The sequence below is a fragment of the Phodopus roborovskii genome, unplaced genomic scaffold (genome assembly GCF_943737965.1).
Source record: "Phodopus roborovskii unplaced genomic scaffold, PHOROB, whole genome shotgun sequence".
Classification (NCBI taxonomy): Eukaryota; Metazoa; Chordata; class Mammalia; order Rodentia; family Cricetidae; genus Phodopus; species Phodopus roborovskii.
In genome coordinates, this window is record NW_026126540.1 from 10,065,515 (window position 1) to 10,084,120 (window position 18,606).

Here is an 18,606-nt window from a genome sequence, read left to right on the forward strand (position 1 = left end):
TTTCAATCATTTTTTTAGCTAAGTTCCTGAGTATTACAGATTATCTTCACTCATGTTTCCTGTACCTATGAGATTAGTCAGATATAGATGCTTAATCTTCAATCACTTCATAGACATGCAGAACATGGCATTTAAATGTTTTAATATTAGTACTCCATTGACATGAGACACTATTGCTCCTGACAGCACCGTGCACTTTCCCGAAAATATGTTGGACACTGTTGTTGCTCCTGCTGCAGTTCATTCTCACTTCAGCTAATGGCCTGTTGGGCGAAGAACTGCCCTCACCTTGACCACTGATTTGGACATGCAGTCCTATGTGCTTGCAGGAAACAAATATAGAAGACTGCTGGACCTTGCCAAGTCAGGGTAAGAGAGCCATTCTACCTCCCTGCTGTTGTTGTGGTCTGTCAAGTTCTCTTGGCCTTAGCCAAAACTGGGTGTACCAACGTTGCTGTGAAACCTAGGGTGACTATCCAGGTGGCTTGCTGTTTCTGTCCTTGCTGCACCTTTTGGAAGTTGCCCATCCGTACTTCCTGTCTACCCTAGTATCGTTATTTTCCTTCACAGGTCTTGATGAGGTTGAAGATTAAACTATCACAACTATTATTCTCTCTTCCTAGTTAGATATATTAGTTACTAGACTTATGTTTTCCAGCTTAGGACAACTCTAACGTAAACTCCGTTATGCTTTCACCCTAGGACTAGATATATAGGTCATTTTGTTCTCAATTTTCCTTTTCTTAGAGCACACTTGTTCTTCACTGTTTTGTATATAGTTTTGTACTAAGCCTAAATCTTTTCTTTAGACTAAAAGGGAGATATTTACTTTGTCTCCTTCTGTGGCACTGACCACGCCCATTGGGGGTTGGAGCCATGGGCGGAAGTGACCTGTGGAAGGAGGTCTGAGGAAGAGCCAAGCCTGGGAATGCTCTCTTGCTTGCTGGACTCACGAGAACACCAGTGGAACTTGCTGGTGTTCATCTGTCTAGGTTGTAAGTTATTTCTCCCTGAATAAACATCTATTTGGTCTATTTGTTTATCCTAATCCTCATTTAACGGCAATACTCAGGAAAATGGGAATCAGTCTAAGACAGAACCCAGGAATTTCACTCTTAGGCATATACCCAAATGATCCTCATCCATGCAACAAAGATATCTGTTCAAATACATTCATAGCAGCATTATTTGTAATAACAAGAACCTGGAAGCAACCTAGATTCCCCTCAACTAAAGAATGGATAAAGAAGACGTGAAAATTTTTCATTTTTATTAAAGCAAAAATTATTTTCTTCACATAATGATGAAGAAATTTTTCCTAACCTCGTTCCATATCAATTTTCAACTTTTTAATAATGCATGATTACAAATACCATAGTGTTTATGTGTATGAGAAGTAGAAACCAATACACTGAGACTTCAGATACTTGGAGCCTAATTTAATTCTACTCAGGTTTGTGATCTTACATGGGAAACTTTATCCATCCATTTCTTCACCTTCCTGTTACCTAGTCTGAAATAATGTCAGTTGTATGCAGAATGTAGTAAAATTGCTCAGCCTATTATCTGAATCCTCCCAAATACCAATAACTGAATGTATATTGGGAGGATTCGATTAAGATGTGGACCAGCACTTTGTTTGCAGTCTTTTCTGCACAACCCTGCTCCTTGACAGAGGTGGTCAGAAACACTTTATTCATATAGACGCTAATAAAGCTACAATAAACAAATACTTCATTTTTATTACAAGTATTACATTTATAAATAAGTAGCTTCATGAACAGGAAGGTGAATGAATAAATGTGTGGATGGACAGAGACTATTTTACATGCATTTTTGAAATTTAGTCAGCAGCAGATAAGATTTAATTCAAGGTACATGGCTTTAAAGGGTTCATAATTTCTAAATAATGACAGAAAAGTGAAGGAGGGAGAGAAAGCTGACTCGAATTATTATGTATGGGGAGGATTTCTAGTGTTCATAATGGTATGGAAAAAAACAGAAAAAGAGAGAGGAGGTTTGAGGATGTGGCTGACTAAGGGCTTTGAAGTGCATTCAGAAATTGGCTCCAAAGGGCATGGCTTAGGCATAAAAATAAGAAGACAGGAACTGAAGTTGCTGGCTTTCCTGAGTACAACTTTATATAGCAGCTCCATTTAGCATTAAGTCTTCCAGTAATATACAAAATCATAATCAATAAACACTTAAAGCCATTTTGTTTAACAGGATATAGTCTCACAAAAAAAATTTATATGGAATTCATCAGCTATGTGTTTTATCCTAAAATCAACTATCAGTTGTTTCTCCTCCCAGAGGAGCAGTTAAATGTTGCAGGGGGATAGGATAACCTATTGGTATAAGCATTGGTTTACTGTCACCATCAATCTGATAACCCATGAAAAAGACAGACATACACACACACACACACACACAGAGTGAGAGAGAGAGAGAGAGAGAGAGAGAGAGAGAGAGAGAGAGAGAGAGAGCATGAAATCTGAAGGAGAGATGGGGATGAAGAAGAGATCTAGTGTCGATGGAAGAGGAAAAGCAGATAATGGATGAGAGTTGTTTTAGTCAAAGAAAATATGTGCATGACTTTATAAGAAAAAATTGACAACTTAAAAAAGAAAAACTAGAGTTTACTACTTTCCTCCAGGAATAACAGTGCTATTCTCCCACCTAAATTCTGTTATTACATTCATCTTTAAATGTTACCAAAGCTATTATCTTTATTCCCTCCTGCTTTTTTGCCATTCTTTTAAACATAAATGAAACAGCTGGTACCACTTTCAGCAAAATAACGGATGCACATTTAACACACAAGAATCAGTAGTCCCTCTCCTCTCACAATATCCTGGCCCACAATTCTGTCAGAGTACAGAATCTAAACACAGATGCCTAAATATCAGTCTATGAACACAATCAACAGGAACCAGGGCAATATGTCATTCTCGAGATATCCATCCATCCATCCCACTAAGCTAGCCCTGAATATTCCAACACAGCTGAAGCACAAGAAAATGGACTTAACATCAATGATATGTGATGATTTAGCATCTGAACCCAGAGCCAGTGAAAGAAACACACCAGGATTTGAAACCTGAGCCAGTGTAAGGAACACTTTATCGCTGAACACAGAACCAAAGAAAAACACCCTGACTTTGAAACTAGGACCATAGAAACACACTTTGTTGCTAGAAGCTGAGCTAGTGAAAGAAATATACCCTGGCCCTAAAATTAGAGGGAAAAGGCCAAAAGGACCAATGAAAGAAAGAGTTGGCCCTGAAATCTGAACCACATCTGCCCAGACCCACTAAACTAACCAATCCAAGAGCAAGGAAACTAATCAATCCCTGAGTAGAAAACCCTCTACCTGGGAAAAACTCCACCTGCCAAGAAGCCCTTTATAAGCCTTTCTGCCTGTTGTTGGATGTCCCTCACCAACCTGGCAGAGGCAGCCACTACCCTGGACTCCTCCTTCCCAAATAAATATCTTTCTCAAAAGAGTTTCAGGTGAAGATCTTCATTTGCCTGGCACAAAACAGAAGGACTTGCTGTGATATTCCCTTAGGGGGACTGAGCAAGGCTGTAGCACAGAAAGTAACAACTTTCCACCAGAGCTAGAGGAGATTGCTACATTTCTGCAAGAAACTTCCTCTTTAGCACACTATATCTGAAAAAGTAACATCTTGGCCAAAGAAGCTATTAACTCTGCAAGGACATTCCCTTAGAGGAACAGAGCAGAGCTCAGCTGTTAACAACCCTCTAGAGAGGAGCAGGATTGCTATATCCTGCCCAGAGACTATTCCCCACCACACCCCAGCTTCAGGTAGCCTGGCTTCCTGATAAGTCAGGACACATATCCTTTCAGGGCTGAATTGAACTATTGCAGCTCCAGCCTCCGGGCTGCCTTTTTGGTGCTCTAGGTGGCCTGGATTCCCAACAAGTCAGGACACCTATAGAACTCCAGAGCTGTAGCACACACATGTACTTACATTCTGGTGCCAAAATACAAACTGGCACCCACATTTGTTTACAAATATGGCAAGAATTTCAAGACTATGAAGAAAGAAACTGATAAAATATGAGAAGATGGAAAGATCACCCATGTTCATAGATTGGTAGGATAAACATAGTGAAAATGGTCATTTAACCAAAAGAAATATACATATTTAATTCAATCCCCATCTAAATCTCAACACAATTCATCACAAATCTTGAAAGAATAATGATCATCTTCATATGGAAAACAAAAACTCAGGATAGCTAAAACAGTCATGTACTATAAAGAAAAAAAAATAACTTCCAGAGGTATCACCATCCCTGATTTCAAGTTCGATCACAGAGCTATAGTATTAAAAACTGCATGGCATTGGCATAAAACAGACAGGTAGATCAATGGAAATGCAGTGAAAATCCAGACATAAATCTACCAGGGATACCAGATTTTTGACAAAGAAGACAAATAGTATATTGGAAAAGGAAAGCATCTTCAACAAATGGTACTTCTCTAACTTGACATCAACATGCAGAATAATGCAAAAAGATCCATAACTATGGTCCTGCACAAAACTCAAGTCCAAGTGGATCAAAGACCTCAACAAAAAATCATACATACTGAACCTGTACAAGAGAAGGTGGGAAAGAGCCTTGAATGCATTGGTAGAAGATAAAACTGCCTGAACAGAACACCAACAGCACATGTATTAAAATGGACAATTATGAAATGTTACTTTATGAAACTGAAAAGCTTCTGAAAGGCAAATTATATCTTCAATAGGACAAAACAGCAGCCTACAGAGTGGAAAAATATCTTCATCAACTCACATCTGACAGAGGGCTAATCTCCAAAATATCTAAATAACTTAAGAAACTTGACATCAGAAAACCAAATAATCCAACAAATAAATGGAGGGCATATCTGAATAGAGACTTCTCAGAAGATGAATCTCAAATAATAGAGAAAAACTTAAAGGAATGTTCAGTATCCTTAGTCATCAAGAAAATTGGGAATCAACCTATCCCAATACCCACATATACCACTTCTGGGTATATACAGAAAGGATGAAATACCACACCACAAGGATACTTGCTCAACTATGTTCATAGTGGCTTTATTTTTTATTTATTTATTTTTCTTATTTTCCATACAGATCCCAGTTCCCTCTCTGTCCCTCCCTCCCTTTCTCCCATCCTCCCATGCCCCCCGACCACCCTCCCATCCCATTACTTCCCCACTCCACATATAGGATGATGCCTTCATGGAGGGATCATCTAAATCTGTCAAGTCATTTGGAGTAGGGACTAGACCCTCCCTCCTGCCTCTACATTAAGGGAGTATCCCTCCATGGGGAACTTGCTCCCAAAGTCCTTTTGTGAACCAGGGATACATCCTTGTTCCAAGGTCTCTTAGAGTGTCCAGGACTTCTAACTGAAACACGTGTTCAGGGTGTCTGAGTAGGTTCAATGCTGGATTCCTAGCTATCACTCTGGGGGCCCATTAGCTCCTCCTTGTTTAGGTCAGCTATCTCTCTGGGTTTCTGCAGCCTTGTCTTGTCCTCCCTCTCTGCATCTAGATTCCAGTTTGGAACTGTGTTTAGCTGTGGGTGTCTGCTTCTGTTTCCATCAGCTACTAGATGAGGGCTCTATGATGGTGGATAAGTTTCCTCAGGAAAATGGGAATCAGTCTACCATGGGACCCAACAATCCCACTCTTAGGCATATACCCAAATGATCCACATCCATACAACAAAGTCATCTGTTCAACTGTGTATGTAGCAGCATTATTTGTAATAGTAAGAACCTGGAAGAAACCTAGATGCCCTTCACCTGAAGAATGAATAAAGAAGATGTGGCATATTTACACAATGGAATACTACTCTGTGGGGGTGGGGGTACAATTGAATCTTAAAATTTGTAGGCAAATGGATAGAAAGTCAAGAAACCATGCTGAATGAGGTAACCTGTCACAAAAAGAGGAACATGGTATGTACTCACTCATATATGGATTTTAGACATAGATCAAAGGATTACCAGCCTATAATTCACACTGCCAGAAAAACTAGGATATTAGGAGGAATCCAAGAGATTCATAAAATGTCCCCCACAGAAGGGGAAAGGAACAAGATCTCCTAAGCATATTGAGAGTGGGTAAAGCAGTGAGTGGAGAGGGGTCTACGAGAAAGAGAAGGGGAGGAGAGAAAAGCACATGGGACTAGAAAGATTAAGTCAGGGGATTAATAGAGGAGAGAGAGAGAAACAGAGACAGAGAGAGAATAAAAGAGGAAACCATTATAGGTTTCAAGAGAAAACTGAAGCTAGATAAATGTCCAGAAACCTACAAGACTGGCCCCAACTAACAATTTGAGCAACAGTGGAAAGGCCACCATAAATGCTTTTCCTTGATATCTTCCCTGATGATGAGATTTATGACTAATTTATCCACCATAGTGGCTTTATTTTTAACAGGCAAAACCTAGAAACAACCTAGATGTAAATCAACTGAAGAATGGGTAAAGAAAATGTGGTACAGTTACACAGTAGAGCATTTCTCAGCAGTTAGAAACAATAACATCTTGAAATTTGCAGACGAATGGAAGGAACTAGAGAAGATCATCTTGGGGGGAACTTCCTGAAGCTACTCTGAGCACACTAGACCTACCTATGCATGTGGGACCACCCTGAATCCCCGCCTGCCTGATCTCTAACCCCCAGCTGGGGTCCTCTGCTGGAGCTCCCTGGAGATCTGGTCCCTTTCCAGAGATCTACCTAACCCTGTGGGACCATCCTGAGTCTCTGCCTGATGGATTTTTGACCCCCATCGCTGGCCTCTGATACAGGTAAGTCTGGGACCATTTAGGGTTGAATCACCCAACACCCTTCCCTGGGAACTCCCTGGTTTGGCCCTAAATCTCCCCCCCCCGCCCCCTGTGTCCTGTCCCCAGCAAGAGCACTCCTGATGCTCTGATACATACACATCCCCGAGGAAGAGCCTGCCCTCCCCCAACCCTGTGCCATACCCTGCTCATTGTCCCATCACTCTGCTTGAGCACTGGAACAGAGGGAAGATCCAATAATCCTACCACCTTCAGGGAATTTCCTGGAGCTGCTCTGAGCATACTAGACCTGCCTGCCTATACACTCGGGACCACCATGAATCCCTGCCTGCTTATTTCTGACCCCCACTGGCGGTCCTCTGCTGGAGTTCTAGGCCCCTCCCAGAGATCTGTCTAACCCCTCTGGACCATCCTGAGACCCTGCCTACTAGATCTTTGACCCCCTTCACCCGGCCTCTGCTGGAGCCTGATCTTTGACCCACATCACTGGGCCCCTGCCTGAGGAGAGACTTCCTAGAGAGCTTGAACCATACAGAGCTAAAGATATTGAACTTCTGACCCACCTAAGCCCACTTGGGGAGTACCATAGAAAGAGAGAACCCACCTGCACCCACTGGAAAAAGCGATAGGAAGACAGCAATACAAGAAACACCTAACAATAGAAAGAGAAGCATAACACCACCAGAGTCTAGGGACTATACACTAACTAGACCTGAACACCCCAAAGCAGATGAAGCAGAAGAGAACAACTTAAAAAATATCTTCATAAAAATGGTTGAGGCCTTCAAAGACAATGTGAGATTTCTATCTTCTAATGTCCTGTTCACATTTTTCAGTACATAGAGGTAGTTCATTACCTTGATTAGAATTTTACTAGGTTTATTTATTTTTGGGTGCTATTATGGTGGGCTCCTGTCTTTCATTTTATTAGAGAGTGACTTATTTATAAATAGAAATGCTACTGATTTTTTTTATGACTTTATGTGCTTCTTCATTGCTGTGTTTATCAGGTTTAAAAGTTTTTTGGCAGAATTCTTAAGATTGTTTTGAAATTATTTATAAAATTTTGTCATCTAAAAATGAGGATAATTTGACTTCTTCCTTTTATATATGTTTTTATTTCTTTTTTTTTTTTTTTTGGTTCATATTGTTCAATTAAAACTTTAAATGCTATGTGGAAGAAGGCAGAGAGCTGACACTTTGTTTTTCCAGATTTCAAAAGAAATACTCTTAGTGTTTTTTTCCAGTTTAGATGATGATGACTATAAGTTTGTAATATATAGTCTTTATTATATTTTGGCATGTCTCTTCTATTCCTAGTTATTTTGGGGCTTTAGTTATGAAGAGATGCTGAACTGTGTTAAAGGCCCTTTCTACATTGATGGTTGAAATAAACAATGGTTTGTACACTTAAGTCTATTTATTTCATCAATTATATTTGATTTGTGCATGTGAAAGGAAACTTCTGTCCCTATGTCCCTAGAACAACTGAAACTTGGTTATGTCGTGGGATCTTTTTACATTTAATTTGTAAGAATTTTATTGAGAAAATTTACATCTATCTTCCCTAGGAAAAATGATGTTTAGTTTTTTTTTTTTCTTTGTTGTGCCCTTATCAAGTTTTTGTAGCAAGCTGAATTTGCTAGTGTTTATGTGCTTCTTATTTTGTAGAACAGTTGAGGAATATTGATGTTAGATCTTATTTAGCAGCTAAGTATAATTTCATAGCAAATCCATTTGGACTTGGGCTTTTGATTGTTGAGAGGATTTCTATAATATTTCTAATCACATTTATTATCGTGGATCTGATTTAGTTGTTTGTGTCTTAATTTGATTTGGAAGATCATGGGAAAGGAGGCCTTTACCAAATTCTCAATTTTCCATTTTTGCAAAATATAAGTTTTAAAATAACTTTCAAAAAAAGAAATGGAAGAAAAAACAAACAAAAAATTGGAAGAAAGGAACAAATCTCTTAAAGAATGTAAGGACAGCCAAGAAAAAACAATTAAACAGGTGAAACTGTTAAAGACTTGAAAACTGAAATAGACACAATAAAGAAAACATAAACTGAAGGAATGCTGGAAATAGAAAAACTGGGCAAACGATCGGGAACTACAGACACAAGCATAACCAACAGAATACAAGAGATGGAAGAGAGAATCTCAGGCACTGAAGATAAACTAGAGGAAGTAGATTCATCGACCAAAGAAAATTGTAGATCTAACAATTCCTTAACACAAAACGTCCAGAAAATGTGGGACACCGTGAAAAGGCCAAACCTAAGAACAATAGGCATAGAGGAAGGTGAGGAAGCCCAGCTCAGAGGTGCCAGAAACATATTCAACAAAATCTAAAGAAGGACATGCCCATGAAGTACAAGAACCATTAGGAACACCAAATAGACTGAACCAAAGAAAAAAGACCCCTCTACACGCAGCACATAATAATCAAAACACCTAACATACAAAACAAAGAAAGAATATTAAGAGCAGCGAAGGAAAAAGGTCAGGTAACACATAAAGGCAGACCTATCAAAATTACACCTGACTTCTGCATGGAAACCCTCAAGGCCAGATGGTCTGGATAGATGTTCTACAAGTACTAAGAGTCCACAGATGCCAGCCCAGGCTACTATACCCAGAAAAACTCTCAATCACTATAGGCGGAGAAAACAAGATATTTAATGACAAAGCCAGATTCTTACAATACATATCTATAAATCCAGCACTACGGAAAGTTCTGGAAAGAAAACTCCAACACAAGGAAGGTAACTATGCTCACAAAGACATAGGCAATAGATAATCCCACTTCACCAGAACCCAAGAGAAAAGCAGTGCAAATATATTCACAATACCACGAACAAAAACAAATCTAAAACAAACAAACATTAACAATCAATGGTCCTTACTTTCCCTCACCATTAATGGTCTTACTTTGCCTATAAAAAGACACAAGCTAACAGAATGGATACGAAGACAGAATCCATCCTTCTGCTGCACATAAGAAATACATCTAAGCTTCAAAGACAGACATTACCTCAGAGTAAAGGGTTGGGAAAAGATCTTCCAATCAAATGAACCCAAGAAGCAAGCAGGTGTGGCAATCCTAATATCTAACAGTTAGATTTCAAACCAAAATCAATCAAAAGAAATGAAGATGGTCATTTCATATTCATCACAGGAGAAATCCATCAGCAGAAAGTCTCAATTCTGAGCATCTATGCCCCAAATATAAAGGCATCCACATCCATAAAAGAAACTCTACTAAAACTCAAAGCTCACATAAAACCTTGCACACTCATAGTGGGAGACTTCAACACTCCACTCTCACCACTAGACAGAACCACCAGTATGAACTTCACAAAGAAACAAAAGAACTAACAAAAGGCATGTCTCAATTGGGTTTAACAACATTCCATCCACACACAAAAGAATATACCTTCTTCTCTGCTCCACATGGAACCTTCTCTAAAATCAACCATATATTAGGGGACATAACAAACTTCAACACGTACAAAAAAAAAAAAAAATGGAATAGTTCCCTGTATCTTATCAGACCACCATGCTTTAAAGTTGGAATTCAACAACACAAATAGAAGAATCCCTACAAACTCATGGAAACTGACCAATGCACAATTTCACCACACATGGGTCAAAGAAGAAACAAAGAAAGATATTAAGGGCATCCTAAAATTCAAAAAGAATGAGGACGCTACATACCCGAATGTTTGGGACACCTTGAAAGTAGTGTTATGAGGGAAGTTCATTGCACTAAGTGCCCATATGAAGAAAAGGGAAGATAGTCACATTAGAGAATTAACAGCACAACTGAAAGCCTTAGAACAAAAAGAAGCAAACTCATCACGAAGGAGTACACACCAGGAAATATTTAATTTGAGGCCTGAAATCAACCAATACAAACCAGGAAAACAATACGAAAAAAATCAATGCAACCAAGAGTTGATTTTTCTAGAAAATCAACAAATGAGACAAACCTTTATCCGAACAAACGAAAAAGCAGAGAGAGAACATGCAAATTAACAAAATCAGAAACAAAAAGGGGAACATAACAAAGGATACTGAGGAAATACAGACAATTTTCAGGTCATACTTTGAAAACCTGTACTCCACAAAATTTGAAATTTCAAAGGAAATGGACAAATTTCTGGATAACTATCACTTATCTAAATTAAATCAAGAACAGACAAACAACTTAAATATACCTATAAACCTATGAAATAGAAGCAGCCTTCCAAAAAAAAAAAAAAAAAAAAAAACAGGACCAGATGGCTCTGTAGTTTTCTTTCTTAGTTGTGTCTTTGTGTGGCTTGGCTACCAAGGTGATTGTGACCTCGTAAAAAGAGTTCGGTAATGAACCTTCTGTTTCTATTGTATGGAACAATTTGAGGAGTATTGGTATTATCTCTTCCTTTAATTTCTGGTAGAATTCTAGAATTCTGCACTGAAGCAAATTAGCAGCCTACAAAAAGGGAAAAGATTTTTACCAACTACACATCCTAATACATAAATATCCAAAACACACAAAGACCTCAATAAACTTGACATAAAAAAATCATATACTACAAGTTTAAAATGGGGTAAAGGTTTAAATTTGGAAAAGACTGGGGGTGTAACCAAATATTACTAGCAAAAAAAGTCAATGAAATGATTCCGAATGATATTCAGGTATGCTCATCATCATCAGAGAGATATTCAGGTATGTCCAGTCATCATCAGAGAGGCTTCCTCTATGAGCAGATGAGAACAGGTGCAGAGACCCACAACCAGATATTAGGACTCCATCATCTTCCCATGGTGATTAAAGAAACCATGAAAGAGGGGAAAGAAAGTATAGGGGTCAGAGGGAATGGAGTACATCAGGAGATTTGGGTCCACCAAATCAACTAAGCAGGGCTCCTATGGGCTCAAAGACACTGATGCTGCAAACTTGGGGCCTGCATTGGTTTGCACCAGGTTCTCTGCATATATGTTATAGCTGTTAGCTTAATGTTCTATGGGGCACCTAGTAGTGAAAGTGGGTGTATTTCTGACTCCTTTCCTCTAATTGCCTTGTGCAGGCTCAATACATAGGCTTTGCCTTTTGTTATTGTGTCTTGTAATGTCCTATTTAGCCATTCTATCTTTGGAAGCCTGCTCTTTGCTGGAGATGAAATGAAGATAGAGTGGATCTGGGGGAGAAAGGAGGTTGGAGTGAGCTGGAAGGAATGAAGGTAGGGGAACTGTGATAAGGATGTTTTGAATAAGATAAGAGTTTGATTTCAATTAAAAAAAATGTCATTAAAATTTAAAAAGAATAGTTCTTAATTTGGAAAACTCAAATGATTTAGAAATACCTAAAGAATTTTTCAACATCCCTAGCCATCAGGGAAATTAAAATTAAAAAAAAAAAATGCTGTAAGATTCTATCTTTTACCTTTCAGAATAGCTAAAGTCGACAATCCAAGGGACAGCTCACACTGGAGAAGATGTGTAGCAGTCTTGGTGCTAGTGGAATTGCAAACTTGTACATCCACTATGGACATCAATGTGACAACTCCTCAGCGAGAAGGAAATTGATCTACCTCAAGATCCAGTTATACCACTCTTGGTCAAATACTCAAAGGACACTTCATTCTATCAAGGGACACTTGCTCAACCATCTTCACTGATGCTTTATTCATAATAGCCAATAATTAGAAACAACCTCTAGTCTGGAGAAACTAGAATCACCAGCCGCTTCTCGCTGGTAAGACCACGTGGAAATACATAGAAATGGGTTAATAATTAACACAGAGCTAGCCCATAAGAAACTAGTAACTGGCCAACAGAATAATTAGATGCCCCTCAACAGAAGAATGGATAAAATGAGATACATAATGGAGTATTGCTTAGATTTTAAAAGAATAACATTATGAAATTTTCAGGTTACTGGATGCAACTAGAAAAGAATCATCCTGAATGAGGTAACCAAGACCCAGAGAGATAAATATACAATGTATTCTTCCATACCATAATATTAACCATTAAATAAATGATGACCAAACTACAATCAATAGATCCAGAGAGGTTAGGCATAGATGCAGAGACTAGTAGGGACACATGGATCTCCCTGGGAGGGGTTAGTAGAATAGATTTTATGGGCAGACTGGAGGCCAAGGTTTTTGGAGGGAGGAAATCAAGAACAGAAGGATCAGGTAGAAAGTTTCCTGCTTTCCTGAGGAGTCTGACAGACACACTATCGTCTATAGGCTGAAGATGAAACATCACAGAAGAACTTCCGGTCTTTGAAGGAGTTGAACACAAATAGTTATGGTTATAGTTTTCCTTAGTTAGGATTAAAGATAAGTTACATATAAGACTTTTGACTCACAAATATAGGATAGATGATAGAATAGTTTCTTTTAATCTTGCTAAATGTTAATGAACTAAATATTGTTAACTGTGATTCTTACTTGATAACTTTTGTGTAATATATTTTGCTATGTTAAGGTTAAAACCCTTCTTTTTATTTAGACAGAAAAGAGGAGATGATGAGAGATGCGATTCTGTAAATATGTTTCTCATACTGGTTTAATGAATAAAGCACTGTTGGCCAATAGGAAAGCTAGATAGGAGGGACTAGGAGACAAGGAGGAAAGAGGAAGTAGTAAGGAGGGTCAATATGGAGAGTCTGGAGAAACTAGAATCACCAGCCGCTTCTCGCTGGTAAGACCACGTGGAAATACATAGAAATGGGTTAATAATTAACACAGAGCTAGCCCATAAGAAACTAGTAACTGGCCAACAGAATTATATCATATACAGAGTCTCTGTGTGTTAATTGGGGCTGGTGTGGCGGCAGGACAAGACCAGTGGGAGGAAAAACCTTACTCTTTACAATAATATATGTACATAATATTATATATGCATAATATATATTCTCGAAAAATATTCTCTATAAATTTTTTGGGAAAAATATGCAGAAAAGCATATTGTTAATGATATGCATATATACAAATAATACATACCATCTTGCATCAATGCATACATACAGAATAACATATAACAACATGCTACAACAATATATTAAGTGTATAAGAGGAATATCGTGTTCATAATTATTTCCTGAAAGAGAAATAGCTTTGACTGACAAGTGGAAAAGATGTTTCCTACTTTGCCCCCATATCTTCAGCATTTATAGTTTTTAAAGGAGAGACTTAAGCCATTTACTTGTGTAATTGAATTAAAATGAAAACACTGTACCCCTAGATAAACAGATGGAAATGTGAATGTGCTGGGACCAATGGATAAGTTCTAGTCTTTCTTTTGCCAACCATAGTTCTAGAGAGTAGATGCCAGGATGTGGGAAACATCAGAACATCAAGCAAAGGATTAAATTAAAAAATTAGCATGATCTTGGTAGCCAAATCCACATGAGAGAACACTTAGTAGCAAACAGGAGCTGAATCCAGCATTCTTAGTGGAATATTAGCTCTCAGCAAAGAAACCTTTTCCTCGTTTAAATGAGCAAATGACCAACTTCCAGCAGGAACTTTCAACCAGTTACTAGCATGTTAAGAACAAGGGGTTAGGAGGCATGCAAAATAAAATTCCATTAGACTATAATAATTTATTATGATATGAATTTTAAAGAAGTAACATTGTTTCATCCTCCCTTGAAAGGTGGCAATAGGACAACCCTGAAATAACTAAAGTTAAAGTCCATATTGTCAGGAAGTTATTTAGATCTGACTCTCTTTGATCCACAAATTCTCTAGTTTAGCGATTGATGCTAGCACAATCCAATCAAAAGCCAGTTAGAAAACAATACGATGTTTCATTTTCCCTGGAGTTCAAAATTCACCCAAAAGAATTTTGCAGCAATAAAACAGAAGCTTAGCCCAGTAGCAGAAAGCCCTGCTGTTATCTGTAGACGTAAGGAGTGAGATTGTAACACATTCATCAAAGTGAAATGCATTCCAACCAATGTGAGGGACAGCATGACAAGCTTTATAATGATGCAACAGTTTAGAGACCAAAGTGAAAATTGAAGGACAAAACTGCTTTGGGAAAAGGCCAGGAAGTCTTATTATTGATCACAGCTGTATGAGATCAATCCCAATTCAAAATACATGTTTTTGCACTTGCCTTTGAGGTTATAGAACCTTTTACGGAGCTCCATAATGATGAAGTATCTGATAATTGTTTCATTTTTGTCTAGTTCAGATTTAGTCACTTAACTAGAATTTATTGAAGACCTTGCACAAATATGGCACATTCCAAGAAAGACACAGTCCCTAACTTCAGAAATACTAACAGTGACTTAAGAGTTATACTACTTACATATTATTTTCTACAATGTACTTAAAATATTAATTTGTGCTAGATTCTGGGAATGATAAGAATGAATTTTAAAAAAATCATTACCTCCAAATCAAAATTTAAAGATAGATAAACACAGATTTTTCAATAATTGAAGTCAGAGCAAAGTGTTTAAAGACTCCAAAATGTAAGACAACTACATCCAGGATGGGCACCCAAAAAGGTCTCATTCTGAGTTTCTCTGCTACTTTATGTCCAAGCAACAGTTCTCCATGTGGAGCTAGTAATATGTAGTCACGGAATAAATTCTACTGTCTATCAGTAGTTTTGGAATCTCTGAAAATACAGGTTAAAATAAAACTAACATCTTAAGGAAGAAAATTAATGATGGCGATGTCTAATGAAGAACATTTGGAGTATACAGAAGGAAACACCCATGTCTATATGAGTGACAACTCCAAAAGATCTGAAGGCTAATAAACACATCTCTATCAGATTGTAACAGAGGACAGGAAACTTACAGAAAATATGGAACTACAGTACCAGGAAACTGTATGGTGATAAGGGCCAAGAGTTAATGCTGCCTAAGTGTATAATTAGTAAATGAGAAGAAAAAGAAGTAAAGTAGGCTAGCCAATTGAAGGAGGGCTTTGTGTGAAAGGTTGCAAATTTAGGATAATTAAATGGAGGGTAGAAATTAGTTTGTGTTCTTGCAAAGTACTTTGCTAGCAGGATGGAAGGAAACCATTCTGCTATAAGAAGACATGGTAAGCAATGTTTGTAGTCTTTTAGAGTTAAAAAGATGAGGGGCTTCTTTGGTTTTTTGTTTGTTTGTTTGTTTTTGGTGTTGTTGTTTTGTTTTGTTCTGATCTTGTTTGGTTTGGTTCGTTTTTTACAGAGTCTCAATATGTGTCCCTGGATTACCTAGAATTTACTCTGTAAGACAAGATTGACCTTGAATGAATGAGATTCACCTGCTTCTGCCTCCTCCAAGTGCTGGGATTTAAAGGTTGCACTAATTAGAACAATGTCAGCTGAGGTGAAGAGGTCAGATGATAAACAGAGTTTGATGATAGAATAAACAAGGATTGGCAGATGAGTGATAACATATAAGAGGAAAGGAGATTTCTATAACAGGTAAAAAGCAAAATAAGTTACAAGAATTAGGAAGACTAGGGTATGGCTAAGGAGTTGAAGATGAATTTCTAAGTTTCATAGTTTCACCTATAACACAGATACATTCCTCTAATGCAGAACAAAATTTCTCTGAAGCTCAGAGACTATTTTCACATATTATCCACTTTTATCTTCATAAAGTATCTTGAAATATGTCATTGTGGGAGGGGCGGTGGGTGACTGTTTGTGTGTGTTTGCCTATACATATGCACATGTACCACATGTGTACCTAGTACCTGCAGAGGTCAAAAGAGGGTATTAGTCCTCTGAAGCTGCAGTTATGAGTGGTTGTCATCCTAACAATGAGGATACAAAGAAAAGAACCTGCTCTTAACCACTGAGCCATCCATTTAGCCAAGAATCTATCATACTTTTGAATGAATCTTTAAAGTTTAGAATTACGTAAAATGGAAATTATACAATACACAAAAGACAAACTCGTTGGAGATGAAGAAATTTGCTTAATAAGATACCTTATAGGATACTTGATTTATGGGTCACTTTCCATAATATTGAAAATGTCTCATAAAAGACAGAACATAACTCAGTGGTAGAGAGTGTTTTTCGTATGTGTGAGGCTCTCAGTCAGATCCCTAATATCTCCAAATTCAGAAAAAAGAATCCCATCAAGATCATCAGACATTTTCTTGAAAATTATCATATAAATATTTCCTATTAGCTTATACTTATAATTTAATGAGTCTCTTTAATATTAAAGTGATAGTTGTCAACTGTGCCTTTTCACTATTTAACCCAAACAACACTTTGTTATCCCCACATCTATTCTTTTCCATGTACAATTAGTGAGAACTTTGGATGCTCTTAAGATGTGTGTGACATGGAATGTCAAATAAAAAGAATAAAATCTGTGAATACATGATTTGAACAAAAGCTTAATGAAATGCTTTTTGTCTAGTTGCCCAAAATTCTACTTAAGTAACCATCAATCAATACTTGTTCCAAATGCAGATTTCCCCAAAATTTCATAGTTAGCCAGTTTGAATGAATGACAGACATCTTTTAGGGAAATTCTGGTCCCAGTAGAGATTTCCTTAGGAACTGAGAATGGAGATGGAAAATTTAGATGGTACTTACTTTATCTTTGGAAAAGCTGAAAAGCTGCTTTCTTTCCACAAAGAATTGGACAGCTATGACACTGGCTGAATGACCCCATAGAACACCAACTGGTTTAGAGATAACATAGGGATTCCAAAGGCAGACTTTATTGTTGATACCAGCCGTTGCTAATCAGAATACAAAAGAAAATAAAATGTTTTAATTATCTTTTAAAACTAGTTTTACACATATGAACATGAATGCACCCTGTCTTAAAGGAAGAAAAATCTTGTCATCGCCCATCTAAAGTGTGAATTCAGTTGAATATAGGGTGTGAGTTGACCTTGAGAGCAGTGGTTCTCAACTTGCCTAATGCTGTGACCCTTTAACACAGTTCCTCATGTTATGGTGAACCCCAAACATAAAATTATTTCATTGCTTCTTCATAACTTGAATTTCGCTGCTATTATGAATCCAAATGTGCATATCTGATATGCTTGATATCATGACCCACAGGTTGACAAACAATGACCTTGAGGCAGGAGTTTGCATAGATCAGAAGGGGGAAAGATTGTCTCATTTAGCAATGCACCCACAGCCTGCCTGAGAGGGAATACATTTTCTTCTCCTAGTCCCAAAATTCCCTATTTCTGGGACACAAGATTTATACAGAATGACAGGGTTGGTTTTTTTTTTTTGGCGGGGGAGGGGGGGGCGTCAAAGAGTGAACGAAATATTCACAGGTCACAAGTCAATAAATATAATTATTAGAAACATAGTATTTTTACCATTGTTCAAATAATCAAGCATTCACAAGCCACCAAGAATACCGAGATGCTCCTGTCTTGATTTATTGTGGGAACAGGTATTTTTGCCCATGGCTCCTGTATATTTAAGGATGATCTCAATACCAAGTGGGTGACTATGCGAGAATGTGGAATACAATTTAACTCTGGTTGTTTCATGCTCTTAAACTGATTGTGCACCTGCACTTATTATGTTTTCCTTCACTGGTACAAGAATTATACAGATCAGTATAAAGGAAATGAATAACTAGACAACCAGGGAGTTAAACAGGTGATATTTGACTCCTTGCCAAATTAATTCATCAACACCTCCAGCCTTCTTTGATATCTAGAATATTCTTGGAAGTCATTGCATCTCACCAGGCCTATGCTAAGATATTTTATATCAGTTATTATTGGTTAAATGTCTGTTTCCTTAATCAACATCAGCAT

The 18,606-nt window shown here is 37.7% G+C and overlaps 1 protein-coding gene across 1 annotated transcript in view; it reads right to left on the reverse strand.

Annotated features, from left to right (window-relative positions):
- Wdr49 (WD repeat domain 49) overlaps positions 1 to 18,606 on the reverse strand; it is a 155,213-nt gene that overhangs the window by 95,408 nt on the left and 41,199 nt on the right. Inside the window, exon 6 of the mRNA XM_051199234.1 lies at positions 17,408 to 17,556. Within this exon, the coding sequence (XP_051055191.1) occupies positions 17,408 to 17,556 (149 nt within the window). The remainder of the gene's footprint in view (positions 1 to 17,407; positions 17,557 to 18,606) is intronic.